At 46.4% G+C, this 24582-nt stretch overlaps 1 protein-coding gene across 3 annotated transcripts; it reads left to right on the top strand.

The window, feature by feature from the left end:
* The first annotated feature begins 6225 nt into the window (after positions 1-6225).
* CBX7 (chromobox 7) lies at positions 6226-22789 on the top strand. Of its 3 annotated transcripts, XM_064655128.1 has the most exons (6): positions 6603-6821; positions 8114-8157; positions 12146-12211; positions 12733-12799; positions 13383-13722; positions 15777-22789. In XM_064655128.1, the coding sequence occupies exons 1-6, from the start codon at positions 6753-6755 to the stop codon at positions 15923-15925; spliced, it is 735 nt and encodes a 244-aa protein (XP_064511198.1). In that variant the 5' UTR covers positions 6603-6752; the 3' UTR covers positions 15926-22789. The 3 variants fall into 3 exon arrangements, with proteins under 3 accessions (XP_064511197.1, XP_064511196.1, XP_064511198.1); XM_064655127.1 differs by lacking the exon at positions 8114-8157 and having other exon boundaries at positions 6226-6821; positions 15780-22789; XM_064655126.1 differs by lacking the exon at positions 8114-8157 and having other exon boundaries at positions 6226-6821.
* The last annotated feature ends 1793 nt before the right edge of the window (positions 22790-24582 follow it).

Below are 24582 nucleotides of genomic sequence, written 5' to 3'. Positions count from 1 at the left end.
ATTTGCCCCAAGCAACTCCTGCGCAGTTCCTGGAGACTTCAATCCTGGGCAGATCTATCAAAAGTGTCGATTGCTGTTGCTTTGCATTTGCAATACCAATCTGTGTTCTTCCAGTATTTGTCAGGACAGCATGTTTCCCCAGGAAAAATATATGCAAATAGGGCAATGAAGTGTCCGAGCCTACAAAGCCCTTCCCAGGCACAGGGGAGCCCTCTGGAGACCGAACTCGCCCGTGTAATTCTGGGCCTGTAGTGCCACCTAATGAGCAAGCGCCACTTAGAGCCCACATGGATGCTGCTGTGTGCAGGGAAATCAGGCAAAGGTGCTTGTGGAGGCTTTCTTAAGGCACTTCGTTACTCTAATGCCTTTTGTCCCTCTCCCAGTGCTTCAAACATTACTTATTTGATCCCTGCAACCCAGCTGTTAGGTAGCAGATAATACTAACCGCGTTCTGTGGACAAGTTGTGGAGGTATCCCAAAGGACAAACTATCACCTAGGGCAGGGAGCTGCCTTGAGGCAACAGGAAGAAAATGTGGCAGAGCTCAATCCCTCCCTGGAGCTTAGGAGTTAGGGCTGTGCATTCCTCCTTCTCCATTACTTTCTTCATCATCATCTCAGGTCAGGCACCCACCAGAGCAGAGGCCTCTTGTAAAGGTGCAGTTGCAGAGCACAGCATGCGTGTAAACATCAGCCATGTGGTCAGAGCCCTTCCCCAGAAAGAAGAGGGTCTGAGTTAAGTGTTTTCTTCAGCCTGGAGGGACTGTAACACACTCTTTCCACCAGCCTAGTCTGCTCTACCCCTCATGGGATGGCATGGCAGGGCATAGTTTAATATGGTAGGTCTGTAATATGTGTGGAGAGCACCTCCCAGGTTCTGCATCCCAAGGGCATAACCCAGACGTGTCCTGGCATGAAGGCTGGGAGCCTGCTTCTGGCACCAAAGCAGGAGATCTGATCACAAATGCCAGTCATGTCACAACTGCACAGATGCTGAGCTCTCAGCTAAGTGTGAAACAGACTCTGGCCCCCTACCCGGTTTTTAAGTCTTTCAAAATTTTCAGAGTGCTTCAGGGGTGAAGGAAGTGAGTGCTGCCACTCCAGCCCCTTCACAACAGAAGGAACAGGGGACATATGCTGTCTCTCATGCAAATAGTCCTCTGTGGAAAGGAACCTTTTTAGGGCTGGATGTTCTAGAGGCAGGCAGTGCCAGGAGAGGATCATATACGAGAGTGGGAGTCTTTGGAAGTTTTAAGCAATGAACAGCTGAAGAAGTTTCCATAGAGCATGTGGGAGCCAAGGCTTTTCAAAGACATATCGTATGTCCACAGATGGGCAGGCTTTCACTGAAACAACAAAACTCAAATTAATTGAAACAACACAACTCAATTTCATTGAAACCACAAAAATATTTTTAAAGAAAACAAACCACAAAACCACTTATTTTCTCTTGCCCACCCACACTTCTAGTCTAGGCTTCGGAGCGATGAAAATCCTACTACAGCTTTCTGTAGAGGAATTTATCTCAAATGTGTGTTTTGTGTACCAAACCAGCATGGTTCACTGTTGCTGTGACAGTCAAAGTGGCCCAGAGAGAAGGAAGACTGATCTTTAGCTAAGTGTTTATCTTGGAAAGCAGAGATCAGTGTTTCAGCACCTTCACTAGGACACATTTAGGTATTTTGCGTGAGTCAGGCACTGGATAATATGTACACACAGCCAGGGGTTGTGGTCAGGACACTGATCTCCTCTTGCCCAGGAAAAGGACTGTGTTATAGTTGGTCCATAGCCCAGTGAACTCTGAATTTGTCTTACACCAAGAGAGACAACTTCAATGGGTGAATGTGTACTCCCCTTGCTCTTGAAAAAGAGAATAATCTGGTGTTTGGGCCAGTCTCCCAGAAGATGGGATTTTATGGCCCTGAAGACAGAGGAGGGACTGGACCCTCATCACCAACACTGCTGGGTTTGTACATTAACTGTCCAGCTATCATTTAACAGGTAAGAAAACAACAAGCCCTCTTTCAGTGGCATTTGAAAAGAAAAATGGTAGCTGCTATTTTCTGCACTGATCCTGCTGTGGGAAGTAGCTGAGCTCTTCAAGGAAGCCTGGGAAGAAACACCTACCTAGTAATTCCCTGTCCCACCTGGTTGTGAGCCAAGGTGCATAGGAAAACAACTGCACACCAAGTTGAGCTGACACTAAAGGACCAGTGCCATTATGTGGCATTGAGAGGATCACAGTATGGGATTCTGTGCTTATCATTCCACTAAGATGGTACTCCTGGTGCCTTAGATCTGAACCCAAGGCATGTCCACAATGAAAAAGAAATGCTGGGTCAACCAGAGCTCTCAGGGGGTCCTATGCTTGGGCTACATGATCTTTCCTCTACCCTCTAGGACCAGGTCCTTTGGCCAAGGCTGGGCAAGTTACACATTTATTTTCCACGTCTGTGTTGTGTAACAATGGGAGACAGAGCACTACTTTGGGCTGGGGCTCACTGGCCATCCAGTGTCAGGAAATCCCTCTGGTGGAAGTAGATCAGAGCCAGGTGAGGAACACTCAGCAGAAGCACAGCTTTAAACACGTACTTCGCTGGCTGGCAGTGCCAAGGGCTCCGGGTAAACCGCAGAGCTGCCAACCGGCAGCAGGGGGCAGCTGCATTCCTTCCGTGGGTTTTAAGAAACTAACCTTACAAGTACTAATTGACGTGAGCATACCGACAGGGCAGTTATTCTGGTGCCCTTGGGCTTAACTGCACTGATACTCCATGCATCCTGCCTGTGCCTTCCCGTGCTTCCACCATCTCAGGGGGTGAGGGGGCTTCTCCCCTGAGCCAGGGCAGCACTGACTGTGCCCATTAACTGCTCTTTATTTCTGTGACGTGTCAGGAGGCTGCCGGCCGAAACCACAGCCTGCCTAGGAACCGCATCTGCGCTTGCAGAGCAGCACGGTGAGTGCCATCTACTGATAATTAAACACGCAGCAGCGCAAGCGGGAGAGGCCGGTTCAGGCACCGACTCAGTGATACATCGCAACCGGCACGGACAGCACTGCTCTGCACGGCTGCCAGCTCCGTGACATTACGGAGCCGTGGCAGCACTCTACTCGCAGGCTGCCAGGGCTGGCTTCTGCTGCAAGGTCGTTTCTTGAAGCTTCATCAAGCATCATTTCTTCCGGGATGTGCTGGGTGTTTTTGAGCTATGCTGATCTTCGCTGCAGTCTTCTGGGAAAATAAAAAAAATCTTTGGCAGGATTAGGATTTGTAGAATATAAATGACCATTAATAAATTTTTAGTGTTAATGTAAGTGCTTGTATCAACTGGAAGCTGAATCGTTTAATCAGGCTAGCAGCAATTAAAATGGTAATTTTTTTTCCGTACTAGATTCTACTTGCAATTTTTACTGAAGTAAAACTCTTTGAAGTTAATTGGAATTTTGATTAAAGCCTCCTGGATCTGGGTCTCTGAATTTGTACTAAGGAAGGTTCAATATTTGCTTTGGTTTTCTGCACATGGAGTTCACTGCTATATATTAGTGTGACTGTACAATTAGTGGTAACAACTCCAATAAAGATTTCTGTAATCTAGTTCTTGATATACTTCAAAAAAGGTCTTTTATCACAGAATGGCTTTTAAAGTACTATTAAACAGGCTGTAAGATCTGAAAAACTTGATTGATTAAATTGTTTGTCTTAATTATTTCCTATGAATGGCTTAGTAACATTCACTTAATGGTAATTCAGAACTTGGAATGGGGTGGGAGGAAGGGAGATGTTCTTGCTCTTCAGATTCAGGGTTCAGGTTTTGGTTGCCAATGCAAAAGAAAAAACCTACTCAAATTACATTATAACTACTAGTAGAAAGATAAGTCACTGTGGTGTAACTGCTTTAAAAAAATAACATTTTTGTCCAAAATATTGCAAAAAACCCCCAAACCAAATACTCTGCCAAAAACAAACAAACAAAACACACCACAAAACCCTGACCAGACTGGCACGAGGCATTTTGTGAAAAGTACAACAAGCCCCAAGCAGCGTGTTCTGGTATGAAAGGCACTTGAAGAGCCAGGGGAGTGTTGTCCTGACTTACGCTGGTTTCACTGCAGCTAGTACGACCACATGGGAGAATAAAGGCCTCCGTGAAGGAGGAAGACTTGAATGGAAAAACTCCCCAGCAAACAAGGGATACTTATTTTTGTTGTGTCATGGGATTTGCCTGGAACTTTGCTGCATGCTGATGTCATTTTTGCGGACACATTTCATCCCTCATCCTTCCAGACAAATGAGTGCTTTTCTGAAAGCTGCAACATAACTGGTGTAAATATTGCTTAAATTTCACTTGGGTCAGTTGCTGGTGTGGAAAAAGCAAAAAGAAAGAAGGGAATAATCAGGCGGAAATTGTACTGATAATACCAAGTATGTGGGTTCTTACTGTGTATCTCTGTTTATAACAAGAGTATTATACCTTGAGATCAAAATGCAGGACAATTTGTTTTGAGAACTCCTTTGGCAACTATTAACAAAGGTTCTTAATATATATACATATATGCATATATTCTTGATCTTAGAGACATATATTAAATAACAAATTGTAAATATCCTAGACTAAGAAGTGCAACAGTTTATCACTAATTTAAATAATAATAACTCTGAAATTTTGTTGTGACTGTGGGTTTTATTTATTTCTTTTATTTCATCCTAATGTGGTCATTGCAGCATAGTTTCTTCCATTTTCCAGTTTTACACTGCAACAAGCAGATTCAAGTGTGAGGAAAACAAATAAAAGCAGATCCTTGCAATTCAGAGAAGTGTTCTGATCTTTTATCTCTACTTTTTCTGAAGATCTTAATTTTGAGAAACAAAGAAAATTTTACTTTAAGTATTTTTCTCTATTCCCTCTAAAACACAAAGAATATGAGAAAGGAAGGATTAAAAAGAAGATCAAAGCTTTTATTATTAATTTTACAATACAGTATAAAATACTTGAATATTCAACAGCTATGCTATTATAGTAACAAAACCATGTTACAAACTGCTTAATGGTTATCCTAAGGGTCATGATTCCCTGATAGTGGACTTTGAGTTCTTAAATGGCTGCAGCAAGGATAAGCACCACGCCAGTTACTCAATCCCAACCTGTGGACACAGTATGTTGTGTGAAAATGAACACTTTCAAACTAAATTACTAAAATTACCACACTTACTGTATAATATTTGCCATTTGTACAGTCAAGTTCACCCCATCTCAGACTTAGCATTTGAACAGCACCCAGTGGCACACAGTCACAAGAGAGGAGCAAGTAAGCACACTCCTGGGAGAAAGGTAGTTACATATGTAGAAATAAGTCTTTCTTTCCTTTCTCTTTTCCTCTCTTTTTTCTTTCCTTTCTCTTTTCCTCTCTTTTTTCTTTCCTTTCTCTTTTCCTCTCTTTTTTCTTTCCTTTCTCTTTTCCTCTCTTTTTTCTTTCCTTTCTCTTTTCCTCTCTTTTTTCTTTCCTTTCTCTTTTCCTCTCTTTTTTCTTTCCTTTCTCTTTTCCTCTCTTTTTTCTTTCCTTTCTCTTTTCCTCTCTTTTTTCTTTCCTTTCTCTTTTCCTCTCTTTTTTCTTTCCTTTCTCTTTTCCTCTCTTTTTTCTTTCCTTTCTCTTTTCCTCTCTTTTTTCTTTCCTTTCTCTTTTCCTCTCTTTTTTCTTTCCTTTCTCTTTTCCTCTCTTTTTTTTCTTTCCTTTCTCTTTTCCTCTCTTTTTTCTTTCCTTTCTCTTTTCCTCTCTTTTTTCTTTCCTTTCTCTTTTCCTCTCTTTTTTCTTTCTTTTTCTCTCTTTTTTTCTTTGTATCTCTTTTCTTTCTTTTCTTTTTCTCTCTTTCTTTTCTTCCTCTTTTTCTCTCTTTCTTGTCTTCTTCTCTTTTTTTTTCTTTCTTTTCTTTCTCTTTTCTTTCTCTCTTTTTCTCTTTCTTTTCTTTCTCTTTTTCTCTCTCTCTCTCTCTTTCTCTGTCTCTTTCTCTCTTTCTATTCCTTTTTTTTCCTTCCTTCCTTCTTCTTTCACTCTCCCCCCTCTTTAATTCATCTCTTCTCTCTTCCTTTCCCTCTTACCCTTTTATCCAAAACCCACTGCCGTGTGCTTATATAGTAGGTCAGGGGACTAACGTACTGATTTCCATTCCAAGTGTGTAATTTAATAATAAAACCTTCCGATTGCTCGCGGGCCCTCCGGCTCTTGTCGTTCCTTTCCGCCGCGAGCACTTATGAACCTCGGGCATTCCCTTCCCCTTCAGGGTGGGTCGTCACAGGCACCTCGCGGCGACGGCACCTGCAGCGGGTGCCCGGGCAGAGGAACCGTGCCGGGTTCCTGCCGCAGCGCTGCTCCCGCCCCCACACCGCCGGCCGCCGCTTCCCCAGCCGCCGCCGGCACGCGACCGCCGGTGGCCGTGTTCCTGTGGAAAACGCCCGCAAATGCCACCGCTCCGCTGCGGCGGGCAGCGCTCCCTCACGGCGCTCCCCCGGGCTGCAGGGGGACAGAGGCAGGAGCGGCGCCCCAGGCGCCTCCCGCCGCGGCCTCGCGCACCGCCCCCCTGCCTCCCTCCCTGCCCCCCGCTCCCGCCCCCTCGCGCGCGCGCCGGGGAAAACGTTGCGCAGGTTCTAAAGCGGCGGCGGGGGCGCGGCCGCGCGCGAGGGGGCGTGTGAGGGGGAGCGGCGGGGAACGGCCGCCGCCACAGACACAGCCGCAGGCACAGCCCGCCGCCGTCCCTCCCGCCGCATGGAGCTGTCGGCCATCGGGGAGCAGGTGTTCGCGGTGGAGAGCATCCGCAAGAAGCGCGTGCGGAAGGTGGGCAGCGGTGGGGCGGGGCGGGGGGAGCGCACCGGGACATCCCCCCCGCCCCTCCCGCCGCGCACCGGGAGGGGGGCGTGGTGGGCGCGCGCGCGGCCGCCCGGTCCTCGTCCCTGTCCCCGTCACGTCCCCCCACGCGCCGCGGGGGCACCGGCACCTGCCCGGGCCGGCGAGCGGGGGACACGTGCGTTGGCCCGGGGGTCTCCGGGGCAGAGAGGGAGCTGTCGGTGCGGGGGGGTTCAGCCTCTGCAGGACGAGCGCTGGTGACAGCAGACGGAACAGCCCAAACCGGATAGCGTTTGGGAAGGCTCCCGTGACTCCGTTTCCCCGGCCCTGGAAGCCCTCCGGGCCCCGCAGGGTGTTGCAAGGATTAACCTGTAGGCATGCAGTGTGTAGAGATCCTCCGGTGGAAAGTTCCTTATAGGGCAGTGTTTTCCAATCTTGGGAGGCTGATGAACGAACCCCCCCATGAGGAAAACGAAACCGGTTCTTTGGCTCAAGTACCCGAGCGCTTTCCTTGCTGTGCTCTCCTGTAAAGGTGTCTGCGGCTGCAGCAGTGCCTCTTGGAGAGTGGTCGTCCTACACCACGAAGGCCTGTGCCGTGCTTTTGGAAAGTGCTTAACAAACCCCTCAGCGTAACATTAAACATTTTGATAGTTGTACACATTGCTCGCTGAGCCCTTGAGCACGGTTTCCAATCACTGCAGGTTTTTTTGCTTTTTGTTTTTGAATCTTGGAGTGAGCAAGTAAAAGGATAGCTCTGAACTTCAGCTGTGAGCTTGGGTCGAAAAGATGAGTGCCTGCGATGGATGGAACAGGGTTTAAGTAGAGCGTGTAGCAAATGGAAAGGAACATGTCAGAGATGCTTCATAGGTTCTGAAGTACTGTGTTTCTTCTTTCTGCTTAGAAAAAATATTCATCTGACACTTGCTTCTGGCATACATCTGCCTCTTGCATTTATGCGTGCTGACTTGTAGGATTGTCTGTAAATGTGGGAAAGGTTCAGTATTACTGTCTGGTTGACTTTTAGTGTTCTGCCTGCAAGACTTCTGCAAAGCTGTGCTCCAAGCTGATGGGAGTGCAAGCATGCTTAAACACCACTGCATTCTAGGGAAAAAAGTATAGCAAGTGTAGTTGAATGAGGAAGCGTCTTTGTTTTGAAAATAAAGTGATAGGAAACGAGCTTTTTGGTTGCGGAGTTTAGTCCCATTGATTGGTTGCATTTCATACTGTAGCCTGTATTTTGTTGCAGAGTTCATCTGTTTTCTTCTTCCTTTTTCCACCCTCAGGGGAAAGTAGAATACCTGGTGAAGTGGAAAGGATGGCCCCCAAAGTAAGTTGTGTTTACTTGTCTTTTTTGACTTTAATATTCAGTAATAGCTTACACTGTGTCTCTGCAATTGAGCATCTCATTCATGATGGGTAATCGCTTGTGCCTCATTTCAACAACAATAAACAGAACCAAAGAGCCACAAACCAAACCCAAATCTGTTTGTGAATTGGCAGCTAAGGAATACAAACTGCCTGCCAGTCTATTCAGACTGGTTTTTGCCACCACTGAAATATTTCATTGAGATGCTTTCTAGATACAAATGTTTTTAAATTCATTATGAGTTCAACAAAGAACCCAGATTCTTCTGAACTTGGAATGACTCCTCCTTTTCTGAGTCAGCACCAAGAGGACCCTACTTTATTTTTAGAGCTGTCTGAAGTCTTTTAAAATAGAATACATGTTGATGGTCTTGTCTGGTTGTCCTACTGCTTTCCTTCTGCAGTTCACCAACAGAAAGGGGCCATGTTTCAGATTTATTGATTGTAGCCAAGTGCAGGTGATCTTTGCCCCTTGAACATTACCGCCATGCCTTCATTTCCTTGTCCGAAACTTTCTGTTTTTATGAGTGCCTTTTCTGCTTTTACTTTGGTTGCTACATTGCAAAAAGGGGGAAAAAAAAGAGGCATTTTTTTTTCAGCATTGCTGTGCACTGTTTACAGATACTTCTCTTATTCAAATGCAGCTGCCTCTGAAGAAGAGTGATTGGTCTGTGCTTAAACAGTCTGTAAAATGCTTTGAGATTAGAAAGATTAGGTAACTGGAGAATATTACTATGTCAGCTAGCAGCCTAGTAGAAAAGCCTCCTGGCCAACCCATATGGGGCCCTGTTTTTGCTTTTCTGTTTGTGATTGTGTGTGTACATACACAACGTGGGTGGGTACAACAGCGTTACACATGCAGTTGCTCTGTGTGTTGCTAAGCAAAGGGGGCCTCTTGTTACGGGTTTGGCCTCGCAGCTGCAAAGCAGGGCCCACTAGGATGGTTCTGACAGATTGTACCTGGTGTCCAAGAAGCTGAAATGTGTTCCTACGTGCCCAATCCTCGTGCCTAATCCTTATGCTTATAGGGCATATGTAAATACAAGCAACTTCCCCTATCTGGTGGTGGTGGGAGAGGGGACTTTATTCTTGACTGTAAGTCCTGCTGTTGAAGTAACCTTGTGCACTTGTTGAGCACCAGCTGCCATGTAGTGCGGGCCACTTCTTGGACTGCTTCAGCCTTAAGGAGCCAAGTCTTATTTAATCGGTGATAGAGGGTGGGACATGTATTTGGAGCCTGTGAGGCCCCATCCGCTTCTGGCCAGAATACTGATGTTTATCCCACTCGCCTTTGAACAAATGCATTGCAGTCCTTCTCCTGTAAAGTCCCTTGTCAAGAAGGTGAGCTGAGGCATAGCGTAATGTTTCCTTGGACAGAGCAGCCTTTATTCTTAACTGCTGCCTTTCCTTGTCCTGCACCTTGGAACTCTGGGGGAGACAGAAACTCTTCTGGGAATTTAAAGCACAGCTTCTCAGGGAGCAAGGTGATGTCAGGGTTCCCTCCTTTTGATGCTGTGACATGTCCAAGCACCTTTGCTCTTCTCCCAAACTCCAAATGTGAAGAGCATTTTAACTATTTACTCAATGGTTTGGGTTATTTAAACTAAGATTCTCAGAGCACTGAAGTCACTTTCATCCCATTAGCAGTCTCTGTTCCTTGTTTCTGAACTTACATATGCCCAGGATAGCATGCAGCACCACAGGCTGTTTGCATCTGTTTGTCTGTTTGCTCATCCCATGTCCTGTTTCTCTTCATTCCCTTCCCCAACCTTGTTGCATTGCTCTTTGTAATCTCTGTACCTATTATCCCACTGGAAGCATCATAGAAGGAAATAGGTCGGTAGTTTACTGCTTTCACGTGTAATTCATATTTCACTTTTCCCCCCTCTTTTTAATAAAAAATTCTTGTTCATGCCCTGCACCTCAGATTTCTGGATTGCACTGCTGGAGTGAGGGAATGGAGGAGTGACAACCTGATTCTAGCTACAAGCTTGTTTACAACTTGTCTTGGAGTTAAGAGGGGAGGGGGAAGAGGAGGAGTAGAAGGAGGGGGAAGGAAGATCATATGATCTATGTTTTCCAGAGTGCCTGCTCTCTGCAGTTTGCTGCAGCCTGGGCTGTGTGTACCCATATATAAAGCTCTGTGTGCGCGCGCGCGTGGCAAATTCAACCATGTTTTTTTTAAATGCAGTGTTTTGCTACTGCAGCGAAGCCAGAATCTGAACTGCGGAGAAAACGGCAACACCCACCAGGGGTTTTTTATAAGCAAATCCCCTTTCTTCTCCTGCCCGTGAAAAGCAATCTGATGACTTTTTCCCCCTCTCGTGGTGTTATTTTTCTTAAATTTGTAGGATGAGTGCCAGAATCCGTGCAGCTGGGAGGAAACCTTCCTCTTTTCAAACATCATCTTGGCTTTGACAGCTCACAGTCAGGTTGCTGCAGGAGGCATGAGCAAAGGAGGGAGGGAGGGAGAGATCAGCTGGTTATGAAGACGTCTGCTCTTAACTCTCTGATGTGCAGTGCACCTTGGAATATCTGAATTTCATATTTTTGTTTCTCCCTTTTGTAAAAGAATTGTGTTTTCATTTCTAGACCCGTTCTCCAGGAATGTTCCTGTTTTTCAGTACCTTTCTTCTCTCTAATAGAGAGATGAAAGGGAAAAACATTCCTAAACCACCTCCCCCGTGTACATATAGGCATGTATCGTGTGCTCTCATGTGCAGCCTGTGCTTCATCCGGAAATGTAAACATCCTGAAATGCTTTCTCGCTTTTAAAGGCACTGATACAAATGCACCTTTGCACACCTGGAAGTGACTCCTCTCTGGTCCTCCTTCCTGGGGTCTGGAAGGGGCTTTACCTCCAGGCCTGGACCTCACATTCCAGGAAAATTAGTGTTCTGAGGCATTTTGAGTTTCAGACTTGCCTTTTTGCCTTGGAGTTTGTACAGTAGAGACATGCCACCCATCTTTTCTGTGCAAGCATGACCTCTTAGAAGCAAACATGCCACAAGGACCACCTTGTGATCCTTTCGGCTTCCACGTTGGGAATTTTTGGCTGCCTCTCCCTGGTGTTAAGTGCAAGTGTGCTCTTTGGTGACCAGTTTTGGAGTTGCCTGCTGGATGGGGTTCAGTCCTTTCCTGAAATCTGGCTCTTGTCACAGCTGTCTGGCTATCAAGGACGGAGCTGGGGCAGTGAGTGATGCTGTTCACAGCTCCTGTCGGAGCATGAAGCCTGTTTGGAGCAGTGCTGGTGGCCCTGCCCGCAGTGCAGATGGTTCCTTCTGCGCCGGTACAAAGTACCGATGAGCTCTGTCCGTAGGAACAACCCACAGGGGGAGCCAAGCTGGAGGAGGAGGCATTGGCAAGTGGCCATCAGCTTGCCCCAGAGCCCAGGTCTGAACATGTTTGGTTGAACGGCATCAGTGGAGAAAAATTAAACTCTTAAATGAATACTTTCGGCTTCAGTGATTAGAGGTAATTAATAATGCAGGTGAGGAAGCGTACTTACTCTTTGAGCACTCTAAATTAAGAGAGACCTATTTTTCAGAAAGCAGTATCAGATCACGTCTCATTGTTCTATGGGGTTTTTGGATTTGAGGGAATGCTGCAGATGAAACCTTCTTTAGGCATGGACTTAAAATCAGTTTGCGAGTGTCTGCACAGGCTTTGCGAACAGTGTAGAGGGGGCCCTGGGGAGGAAAGTCTTCCCTGTTTTCCTACAAAGAGCTGTTTGACGGTTGGCCCTGCCTGTTTTGGGAAGGGGAGGTGGTGTCTGTGGGAAGTTGGGGAGGGAATGGCTGAGATTCCTCAGAGCTCTCGCAATGTTGTGGCAGGCCCCACCGACCCTGGTGAAGACAGTATCCAGGGCTGCAGCACACTGGTAGCAGGCCTGCGGAGAGAATGTTTCATTTAAGTATTGTTTACTTTTTATTCCTTATGTTTTTCTTCAGATACAGCACATGGGAGCCAGAGGATCATATCTTGGACCCTCGCCTGGTAGTGGCTTATGAAGAAAAGTAAGGGCGCGTGTTCTTTCTTTCCCTGAACACAGGAAAAGAAATACCGTCTTTATTTCATTATATGCATAAAGTGCCCTGTTGTCCCTACGTAAGTCAAAGATGAGATGTATGGCAATGAATCCTGCTTGATTTCAACCCTGCTGTTGGTTGAAACAGACAAGACGAGGTTAAAGCAGCTTTGATTGGCACTGTTCAGGAAATGAGGCAAAGAACTGGCAGCATTGAGCCAAAGAACCATCAGTCTCAGGTTTTAATCAGGTTCAGAGCTGGACTGGAGCGATGTGAGGCAATACGTTTCTCTAACCCATCCCTCATCAGCTGTGTCAGAGAAATTCCCCTATTGCAAGGCTTTCACTGCTACAGGAAGAAATTCTGGGATGTTTTCCAAGCCCACCCTGGTCACCATTGGGTTTTAGTGAAGGAAATTGAGGAAGATGTGCTGCAAAATGTTGAAGTCCCAACTAGGTTTTATACTGTGATATTTAGTATTTAGTTTGATTTGCGTTCCTCTTTCACAGGGAGGAGAGAGACCGTGCATCAGGGTACAGGAAAAGAGGCCCCAAACCAAAGCGCCTCCTACTGCAGGTAGCCTCTTGCTCTTCTGTGTATTCCTAACTCTTAGCTGCTGTGCTGCTTCTCTGCTGTCAGGGATGTGGGAACTGTCTGCTGTTGCATGGACAGAATTGGAGGTAACAAGCAAACACACCACCATGAAATCAGTGGTTAGGCAGATAGTTTTAACCTGTTAGCTGAAGAGCTAGCTAATTTATCTTTAAAAAAGCAAAACAAAATAAAACAACAGCTCTTGCTCTCTGAACTGGAATTTTATAAAGTAAGGGCTCGAGTGGTTGCAGGTTACCTGGTTTGTATGTTCTCTTAATTTTATGCTGAGCTTGAACTTTCCATCAAGTCAAAGATAGCCACTGTTTGGAAGCAGAGTTTCAGCATGTTCCCAAGCAAAGCAGCCAATCCTAGGAAGCCTATATTAGGAAGAGCTTAGATGGCAGTTGAAGAGGTGAGAGAAATGGTGTTGTAGAAGCAGCATACCTTAGAAGCAGCTCATCTAGATGTTCAGGGCCTGAACAAAGAATAGTTTCCTGGCTCCCAGGGTGGAGCCCTGCCTGTATGATCAGATGTCCGCTCTGACCCTTTCTTGATGTCTTGGCAGCGGCTGTATGGCATGGACTTGAGGAGTGCCCATAAGGGAAAGGAGAAGCTCTGTTTCTCTCTTGCACGGAGATTTGGAGGAGGAGACAGTAGCCTGCCAGGAGCCAAGACAGGGCAGGCAGAGTTCCCAGAGAAGACTGGGGGAGCAGTCCTGCCATTCTCTCTCCGGAAGCAACGCAAAAACCAGAAGTACTTGCGACTGTCCAGGAAGAAGTTCCCCCGCATGGCGAGCCTGGAGAACCGAAACTGCAGGCATGAGTTTTTCCTGAATGATGCAGTGGGCCTAGAGGCCAGGCAGGGCCCTGAGGACTGGGAGGCCATGCAGCACACCAGCAAAGAAGGTAAGGCCAGACACCCCTTGGCTGTGAAGTTCTGGAGCATGTGAACACATAGTCTGTGTTCTTCCTCCTCAGTTACCTCCTCCTGGGATTGTGCTTTAGGTCAGGTTCTCCGAGCGGCTCTCACTGGCTTATATTATGACCCTCTTGTTTGCAAGGTTTCTTTCTTGTTTGAAGAGCACAGATTAATCTGGTTTTTTTTGATGCTGTTGCCTCTGTAGTCCTACATCCATGATACCCCTCCCAGTGTTAGAAAACATGCAGAAGATACTGCAAATTTTTCCCCTCTTACAGTTTCCTCCCAGCAGAGGTGACACAGAGGTGTGATAGTGATGAACTCTGCCTCTGTCCACATATCCACACGTGCTAAACCTGCTGCTTGGCTCGAAGGAGCTTGACTGGCAGTGGACAAGCTGGGACACCAGAACTCCTCTCATAGTGGTGGTCTGAGAAGCATACAGAAATGCCACTAGGAACCCACAGTGCACTCCCCTGCCCCCTCCTTCCCTTTCCTCTCCACACCCCTCTATAGTCTCTTGCTGTAGGGCTATGTGAGGGGGGGATGAGAGAGATAAAGTGAGGATGGTAACTCCTGCCTGATCCCACTGAGTAGGCAGCATGAGTGTGGGCACAGGAGATGTCCAAGCACATTTGGCATTTTGGGGAGGGATACCAGCATCTTGTGCAGGAGGGCTGTGGGATGTGTGTGTTGCTCTCAGTTACCAGGGAAACTCTATCCTTGCATTATTAGAGCTTCTGAAGGCGTAGCTTTCCTGAGGAGTGGAAAAATGGGGCTTATGCTGCTTGTAGTAGCTGAGGGAATCCTGTTACTCCTTGCTAGGAGTAGCTGTTAGCCAGGCTGGATTAGGCAGATTTTAGGGAGAGGGCTGTGTTCTGGGAATCAAAGCTATTCCTTCCTTTCTGAGAGGGACTGGAACAGTACCCAGAATCCAGGGAGGCAGCAATGGGAGTAGCACAGAGGAGCCCAGTGTTACATCCTGGCCGTGGACAAGTGTGTGGGGCTGTTCTCCCCTAGAAGCGTGGGGCTCTAAACCACTTTGGGATCATAAGAGTGAGTGGCACTACAGAATTGTAAAACTGTTTTTGTTCTCCCCTTGACATATGGTCTGCACTTATTGTTAGGGGGGATTATTGTTATTGTTCTGAGGTGAAAGTAGGCACCCCAGGTGCTTGAGACAGAAGCCAGGAAATATACTCTTAAGGGAACTTGTTCTTTACCCAGGTTGGAATCACAAGGGATATAGTACAGGTAGAATGACAGGGAGAGGATGTGTTTTCCTTCCCCTTTCTCTGTTCATGTGGCATTCTCTGGAGGCTGGGGGGAAGTGGGGCTTTAGGTGGCAGAGGACTGATAATTATTCATACAGTGAGAAAGTGCAAGAGTGCTTGGGTTTCCTGTATGGAGCTGTCTGGAAGCAAAGGAAGGCTATGAGAAAGGGAGATCAGCCTTTCCACAGAGCACTACTGGCAGATTTTTGAGAGAATCACACCCAGGCTGCGTTGCAGGTGCACTATGAAGGCAGACCCTCCATTTTGGATCCCTTTGACTCCTATACGAGTTTCTGAAGAGTGTGTGTTAGAGTGTTTGATTTTTGACTTTTAAGCAGGGTAGGGCATTTAGAAACAGGTGAGCTCACAGCAGGATGAGTGTGCTTTGGTGACACAAAACCAATTAGGGGTTGAGATGGGGTGAGAGGTATCAGGGAATTGTGGATGGTTAGATGAGCTGAGTGGTTTTGCAGGTCTTTTGACCTCTCTGGGGCTGCTGTGATGCCGCTGTGTGTCTGGACACATTTGCTACTCTTTCCTTTTCCCATTATGTCCTGCTGTGATCCTCCCATTTTCCCTTAGCCTCTGAGGAGAGGGCTTGCACGTGCTCTTTCTTGCTTTGTAACGTGCAGACTCAGGCTGATTTCACCTACTGTTTGTCAGAAAGGAGACCGTTTTTCCATCCTTCCCTTCCCTCTCTGCTTCCTCCCTCCTTCTCCCTCACCTTCCTCTCACTAACATGCTCTTATCTGCCTTTCCTTCTGCAGCAGATGTGGATGCCAGTCTCCCTTGGATCCCCACTGTGCCCCCCAGTGAAGTGACAGTGACAGACATCACGGCAAACTCCATTACCGTCACTTTCAGAGAAGCACAAGTGGCTGAGGGCTTCTTTCGAGACCGGAGTGCACAGTTCTGAATCTCTGTTTGCAGTGCTCCCCAAAAACAGTGCTTTTAGGGTGGGGCTAGGGAAGGGTTATGTTATCCCTTAAGAGAAAAAAAATATCCAAAATGTCTCCTCTTAAAATGTTTACAGAGACTTTTTTTTTTCTCCTTTTCCCCCTTTCAGATACGCAAAAAAGGGCAGTGTAGGGGGTGTGTGTTTGTCATTGCTTTGTCCAGCTGAAAAACTGACAGCCCTTTCCCTGGCAAAGACTCCCCTCCTTGATGTGAAAGCAGCAAGCCGAACAATTCGCCTTTTATCCTGTCAAGTGGCGGCAGCTGCATTTGTGGGGAGAGGGCATGTGGAGGTGGAAAGAGAGCTGGATCTCTAGCCTGCTGCCTTGTTCTGCAATTGATATCCCTTGGATAAAGATACATCTCTGTGCGTTGCTCTTCCCACCTTCCTCCTCCCTCTCTTCCTGCAGCAGTGAGACGCAATGGATCCTACCTGTGTAGATAACTCCAGCCTGTTAAGACTTTCTCTCCAGTGCTGTTTTCCCTGTGGCCTGCTGTCAGGACTTCAGAATCCTATTTGCCTGTCTGTGGTAAGTCAGTCTTTGCAGCACGGGTCCGTATAGACAGCAGAGGTTTCTCCCTTTGATTGTTGATCATGCGGAAAGACTGAAATGCATCTCTGAAATCTAAATTGGCAACGCAAATTCAATTTGCCCTCATTAAAAGCTCAGAAACCCAGCACAGTCAAGACATACCGTTCTGTATATGCTAAACAGGATTTCCAGGCTCGACTCTGCTGTGTGAGGAATGCGTTATGGAAAGTGGGGTCTTCTTACCCTTTGCCAAATTCAGTATTAATAACAAATGCTGCCCTGAATCTGTGGTAATAAGTTGGTTGAAAACTGACTCCTCTCCCCTGGGAGGAGGGGCTAATAGGACAACTGAAGCATTGCCTGGCACTGCAAAGATATTCAAGAAACTGGCACAGGCCCAGGACACAGGAATTGGGCAGAACTGAGCTAGAAATTGACCTTGATTAGCAGCAAATTCTGGTTTTGGATCCCTTAGAGAGATCCAAGGTAAACAACATGTTTACATGTGAGGAAGACATGTATTAGATTTGAAGAGGGGAAAAAAATTCTTAATTCTTAGCAATGAGAATTCTTGGATTGTACTGCCTGAGTGATATTCTTCCATGACTCCAGTCTCCTCACAGTATCTGTGATCCTACTTTGCTGATAGGAACTTCCCCTTGGAAGGCTTAAAAATCTTTGCCAAGGAAAGTGGTCTGCATTTCAATAGACCCTGCCTAATCTTGCACTTAAAAATGCCTTGTGCTGGACTGCCTGTGACACTTTGAGGTTTTTGAAGAATTGCTGTATTTTGAGTTGGTAGTTTAGCATAGCATCTGTTCTTGCACATGCATGTTCTCTTCCATTTTTAAAAGCAAAATTTATTTAAATAACTTAATTTTTTAAATATAGACCTTTTCCTATGGAAAGCAAGAAAAGTAAGCTAGTCTGAAGTGGGAACTGCAGAACAGGGTCTGCAGGGTAACATTGGCTACTGTCGTGATTTCTGTACTCAAATCCTTTGTTTCCTCACCCCACCCCACCTGAAGCATCTCTTATATGCTGTATTTATTCTAAATGAAGCTATGAGCCTTCTGAGCTGTGAGACCACCTGTGGAAATCCTTAGTGTGTTCCTATGAGGGGCTTGGCTGCTGGCCTGCAGAATTTTGGAGCTCTGAGGCTTCTGGTCCTCCAAACATCTACTTTTTGCAAAGTTCTTGGACTGCCCCTGTGGTTTTTGTTAAAAGCAGGTTTTATCTCAGATGGGACAGCTCAGTGTAGATTTAGTATTTGCCCTTCCATCTCAGAGCTGTTTGAGCAAGCCTGTCTTCCACTGCATCACAGCAGTTTCAGGACCTCTGGGAAGGTCTTGAATTCTTGGGCTGACCTTTTGTCTCTCAAAAGAAGTAAGATGGGAGTTTTATTATGGAGAACTCTGAGAGGGTGAGAAGTGGAAGCTGGGGGGGGGGAATTACGAGGTGGGAGGAAGAGTGAGTAGGAAAGAAGCTTGCAGTAGCTAGCAAGGGCAAACTGATGAGGTAAGCATGCAGGCACAGGATGTTTGTTGAACGTGGGTGTCCAGAGCGAGGCTTCTGTGTCTGGAGTTGCACCCTCTTTTGCAGGATGTGGGGTCAGACAGTGTTGTTATCGTCACCCCCCCACACCCACCCTCTTCCCAACAACTGCCAAATGTGCTGAATACCTGCATCTCTCTTCTGTTGTGGCCAGTGGACACAGCACATGGCTGAGTCCACTCCTGTGGGTTGTAGCGGGTCAGGTAGTGATGGTTGCAGAAGCGTAATATTTTAGCTTTCTTTAAAAAATGTTTTGATCTGCAGCTCACCCTGCTTGATCTTTGTGGCATTTATAGGATCTGGTTTCTCTATTCTAATTCATCAACTGATGCCATCTCAGAGTACAAATACACCAAAAAAAGCTTCCTATTTACTAAGTTCCTGGCTTCTGCTGACATCGGAAGCAATACCAATCCTGCGGCAGGAAAGAGCTTGTCCTAATAAACTAGATTTCCATCTTCTGCTTTTCTTTCCACTCGCCAGCTGACACTTCTCAACGCTTTGTTTTGGCATTTTTCTTTAAACATATTTTCTTCCTCTTGCAGTGGGGTTTTCAAAGACCTGTGGTGGTCTTTCAAAGAGGATCCACCCACAGCTTCATATCTTAATCATTTTTTGGATCAGGCTAGCTTGTGTTCTGCTGGTGACTAATCATCTCGCTGCACAAAGTGTGGAACAAAGTACCTGGCTGCAGTGCTGCTTTGTGTCAATGAGGAGTTAACTATAATCGAGTTAAGACGCAACAAGCTGCATGTGCGTGGGTTTGGGGGAGGAGGGTGTGAAGAGGAGTTTGTGGTAGGAAACTAAGCAGTTACTTCTTTGGCGTGGACTTTTTTTTTGACATTCATGAATTCTTGTTTATCTTAAAGATCTTTTTGAGAAGATTTTTCTCCTGATCTTTTTAAAAAAACATGGCTCTGTTCCATGTTGTCTGGTGACATATTGTTGTAAATTTCCTTGGTAGAGCTGGTCTTCAGGGAGTTTAAAATTAGCTTTATTCCATCTCTGCAGGTGTAGAGATGTCTGGGGGTTTTAGTAGTGATGGCAAGAGAGGTTGTCTGGATTTGTCTCTTCTCCCCAGTGCTGTCCATCTGCCAGTTCAACCCAAAACATGAAAATTGAATTGGGACCTCTTGTACAAACATATCGTGAAAATCAGATACCGTGCTCGAAGCTTTGTTAAGCATTCCGTTTGATTAGAAGAGCCAGAATAGCATCCAGCTGAAGCTGAGTTTAATAATTCTATTTGAAGCACAAGCTGAGAATAGAAATGGGCTAACTCTCCCATACTTCGTTTGGCTCCATGGCTGTAAACAAGAAAAACAAACTTCAGCCAGTGGAAATTACTGAACTGTACACAAGAAGCAACCTTCTCAGAGAAGAACGGTTCTAATAGTCATTCTTAGAACTGTTTCCATGTGAGAATTTACCAGCAGCATTTGGGAAACAGAGGTTTTTATTTCATAGATCTCAGAGTGAACTCGCTGTATATATGACAGAACTGAGGGGCTTCATGAGACTGGAAAGCCTTTATTATTAACACTGTGTTTAAAAAAAATACATGGAAAGTGAGGTATATATTCCTCTGTCCTGAATGGTTATAAACTAGATGTTATTGCTCTGATATATAAGTGATGCCTTGGAACAGCAAGTTTTAATGCGTAAATAGTGGCATTAAGTAGCCTCGTAGCTCCTGCATGCTCCATATTGTCTTGCATTTGCTTGGGGGCCCTTCTGCTTGTGAAGTTAGACCAAGGTGATTTTTTTTTCTTTCTTTTTTTTTTTTTTCCAAGCAAGGCCGGGATATTTTTGTGAGAACACCCAAAAGCAGTTCCATTTGCCAAAATAAGCCCAAATTTGTTAGTGAATTGACTCTTGTTTATGTCAGAGCCTCAGACATAAAGAAGCTTATTGAGAAATGAATGGCTTTTTTTTGTTATTAGTGTTGTGAAACTGTCCGGAATTGTTCCTCTGGTGTTTTGTGACTGAATGTATAAAATTGTTTGTTCACCTCACAGGAGGCCCTTGGCCCCAGTATTGTTTCCTGCTGTACACCAGCTAGTGCTGCTTGATGGTTTCACTGGAATAGAGAAAGGAGGCCTCACACAGGTCAAAAAATAGGCAGGGTAGCTCATGCAGGACCCTCTGTGGTAGCCGCAACAGAGGCCAGGGTGCGGAAGACAGCGGGGGCTGTCAGCCACATCTGTGTTTTAAGTAAAGCAAAGTCTACCATCACCTCTCCACCCCTTCCTCTCCTCTCTAGCTTTAAGCTTTTTGTCTTCTGAAGTAGGGAAAGTGCAAAAACCTCCTTTTATAAAGCTAGTTGGTATCTACCCATCTTCTCTTCCTCCCTGGCTTACCTGCAGCCTAGGAAGAAGAGGGCAGTGGGCCTTTCTGGGAAGATAGTAGGGGCAGCTTCCAGTCAGGGAAGATAGGAATAGAGTTGCTTCGGAGTTGCTCTCACTAGGTGATTGAGGACAGGCCTTTGGGTAAGCTGGTAGTTGAGAGAGAAGGTGTGTTAGAAACAAAGAACTTGTGAAACTGATCCCTTGCATCTGCTGTTGGAGTTCTGCGAGGGCCTGTGGAGAGGAGGTGATGGTTGCTACGTTTATGTATCTGTCTTCTACCATTTGGGAATGCAAGGGAGATGTGTACATTAACAGCTTGCATAGGGTAACTTCTACATGGGAATGCATAGCATTGGCACATACAGGTAAAAGGAGCGTGTTGCTTCTGCCATGCCTGTCATAAAGGTTTTCCTGAAGGGTATGATAAACTTGTTTTGAGACAATAGCTTATGATCAAGAGGCTATGTTGTCCTCTGTCTGCTGAACTTACTACCCTCACAGAGGAAGTATGAACCTTCTGGATGTTGAACCACCTGGATTCCACCCAAGCAGGTGGTCAAGATGGGAAGACCTAAAAACAGTGCCGGGACAATTAGAAGGAGAGAAGCAATCACTTAAAATGGAGTTCAGACCCTTCAAATCCTTTTCATGTAATGAGCACTTGCTGTAGTGATGATCCCTTTTTCTCTTCTACCTCTTTCACCCTTAATTGCTTAAAGTACACTGGCTGAACAGGGAGCAGTTAGGAGGTGATCCCTAGTTAACTGATAGTTGTGGAGAAGTGCAGAGCTCAGTTGGAGCACATAAGGGCTGACAGAGAGGGGATGGATTGCTACAAAGTCAGGTTGGAGTAGAAGCTTTGCTGCTGAGGTTGCCTCTGTCTGCTGTGGGCTGCCCTGCAAAGATAGTAGGGGTTCTTCTCTGAGAGTGCCAGTCAGATGTTGAAAGGGAGAGCTGCTAAGACTGCTCGGAACCTCTGTCACAGCTTATCTCTTTACTGGGGTAGTAGAGTTTTGGCTGGGAGGGGGATTTTGGAGGAGGAGGTGGAAAAACCTTTTTTTATTATTATTATTGGTTTTTTAACCAGAAAATGTAGTGTCAGCACAAAGCAGCTTTTTGCAAATCTGTCAAAATGTTAAGTAGCTTTTTTTTGCTTTTAAATCTGAAGTATGTTTTGAAGCACTTTGGAAATGCAAAGCACTAGGAGTGCTAAGTACTCCTTATCGTCTGTCTAAAAGTGGCATTTGAAAAGCAAAAGATGTATCTGTTTCAGGCTGCGGGCTGCTCCTTATCATTTTTCCAGAGCTGCCACCCAGCCCTTTGCCTCCCTACCATGGCTGGAGGGGAGTGTGCTCTGCCATGCCAAGGAACGGAGGGCGCCTTGAGGGAGTGGGGGAGACCTGCTAAGTCCCTCACTCACCTTTGGGGTGCAGGTTGGCTTCCTCCCTCCCCACCTCCTTTGACTGAGGAAAGGGAAAAATGAAGTTGAGTTTCAGTTGGTGTGGTCCTGGTCTGGAACTATGACCATATCTCGCAGCTCCAGAGACATCTTCATAGTTTCCTGTCTGAAAAATTGCACCTTATTAGCTTAATTGAAGAATGGGGAGATGTCTGTCCTTTTGCAGGGAGTGGGGAGAGGAAGGGAGGGTGAACCAGGAGCTGTATTCAGTAGCTGCTGGATTTTTCCAGAAGCCATTTCCTCACCTCATCTCCAACAGAATGGCAACAAAAGAAATAAAATAATTTAGATGAAGCTTTTGTTCTGTGTATCTCAAGAACCTTTTGAGCAGGCTGAGGGGAGTCTCCTTACCTAGCCAGCTCTACAGTGTGGGGGGACGACACCCTAGTTCTCTCACTGAGTTTTCAGCACCAACCTTTTCCTTCAGTGTATGCACATCATTCATACTCTTTAGCACACTGATTTGGTGTGCTCCCTTTCTGTTGGGGGGGAAGATGGGGGATGACAGGGTCAGTTAGAGGGGAGGGTCCCCGATATTTTTCTTCCTGTCTCTTCAGTTGTTGCTGTTGTTCCGTCAGCACGCTAGAGTATTGGAGTCTTTGCACACAGAAAGCTTCCTTTTTGCACAGAATGAGCTTCTAGCTTTTGTACAGACTAATTGAATGTATTTGGGGAGGGGGGGAAATAGGGAGTAAACCAATTCCAAACAAACCAATCAGAGTATAATGCCTTTTCTGAGCAAGTATGTGCTGTAAAAGGAGATTGTAATAGCAAAGGGAGGGCAAGCTCAAGTATAATTTGACACAAAGTGTGGTTTTATTTTTGTACTGATATGGATAAGAGACTGTACAGCATCTATTTATTTAGATGATTTATGTGGTAAATGTTGCAAACAAAATTATTAAAATATTAAATATGAGAACTGACATTTACCTCTTGGTCTGTTTGTGTGGTCATTTATCTCTCCTTGCTTTAATTCTACAGCTGAATTATTTTCCACCAGTCACTTCTATTGGTATAAACGTGCAGTGCAGCTGGAAAAAGAATGGAAAATGTGCGTGCATGCGTGAGAAAGATCAGTAAAAAAGGATCGATGAAGAATGGAGCCTGCAAAAGGCTGTTTCTGACATTACTCATTGCTTTGATTGGAGGAGGTCAGGTTTTTATTAATTTTTAACCCACTGGGTATGTTAGAGCTGTACAGAGGTGACCTGGGACGGTTGGTCTTTTGATGGATTATAATTTGAAGAGGAGAATGCCAATGTCAGGGTGACTGCTGCTCTGGGTTTAGGGAGTTCTCAACATCCTTGCACAAGGCTGTGGTGCCAGGACAGCTCTGCCAGCACCAGGAGAGTGCTGATGTACGCCGTGTCATGTGTCTCTTATGGGAATGGAGAAAGTCTGAGGCAAGGCCTGGGCTGCCAGGCACGCTCCACACTGGTTGCCAGCAGGGAAGCAGCTCTCCTCCATGCCGAAGCCTCTAGTGGGTTGTCCTGCAGGGCTTCCAGGGACCTCTTCAGGAGCACAGCTGCTCCTGGGCAGAGTTTGACCCCTGGTTCACCCCAGGTAATGCAGGGCTTAGCTGAGGAGCCCGTGTACTGGAACTGCTGATACTCCTTGGAGAGAATCCCAAATGTCAGTTAGTCCACTTCAGTGTCTGACTTGCTCCCTCGAGGAGTGTCCGTCTCCATCCTCTGTGGAGGGGCAGGATAAGCTGTTTATGGAGGTACCTCAGCAAGCGAATGGGGCTGCCCGAGATGCCTTTAATAGGCGTAAGGTGGGGGTGAGCCCTGCACCTGAGCACAGCTGTGATGTCAATCACAAAAACATGCAGAGCAAAAGCAGAGGGGGATGGGATGCATTTCCTGAGTTGGTCATGGCTCAAGGCAGTGTGATTAGGTCTTGCCCATGTTACCAAAGCACAGTCAGCATGCTTGCCTCGAGCCAGGGCGGCTGGAGCTGAGTGATGGCATCGGAGCAAGACTCCAGCCAGCCACTTACTCTCTGGCAGCAGCAGCAGCGAGCGAGTCAGGTAAAGTTGGAAGAAACTGCAGTGCAGAGTTACGGGAAAGCCTACTCTGGAGGTTGTGCCTTCCTCCCCCTGCCAATGCTGCAGAGGGTGGCTGGCAGTAGAAACTCACAACAGCTTGTCCTTCCGCATGCATGTGTTGGTTGGATTAAAGGTTAATCTGAGTAGAACTTCTATTTTTTAATAATCTGTTGCTATGCCACCCCTCCGATCCGTGCAGTGCAGCTGGCTTGCCTTGCACAGCTCTCCCCTTTGGATGCCTCAGAACAAGGCCACTCGGCAAGAGGGGAACCACACGGTTTGGGCAGCTCGGTGTGCTCTGAGAAGCACAGGGTGAAATGCAGTGCGTGTGACCCCTGCAATGGCACCTCCTGTCCATTCAGTGCCACACATCTTCCCTGTTCTTGGTCCTTCTCTTTCCAGCGTTTTACTCACCAAGCCACTGTTTTCGAATCACGAATGCAATAAACCTGGGGGACCTGTGTAATGCAAGCAGCAGCCTGGGCAGCTGGGCCTGCTTTGGGCCCAGGGATATCATAGCACCCCAGCGGTGTAGGCCCAGCAGAAACCCCATTGGCCTTCTCTCTCTGCTACATCAAAAAGTTAGTGGGCTGGAGGGATGGTTGTTCTGACCACTTCTTGGGCCATGCTGAGCCACCTGTACCTGGTGTGTGGGGAGGTACATGGTCAGCTCCG

The sequence above is a fragment of the Pseudopipra pipra genome, chromosome 5 (assembly GCF_036250125.1).
Source record: "Pseudopipra pipra isolate bDixPip1 chromosome 5, bDixPip1.hap1, whole genome shotgun sequence".
Classification (NCBI taxonomy): domain Eukaryota; kingdom Metazoa; phylum Chordata; class Aves; order Passeriformes; family Pipridae; genus Pseudopipra; species Pseudopipra pipra.
Note: the sequence above shows the minus strand (reverse complement) of the source record. Positions and strands in the feature narration are given on the sequence as shown.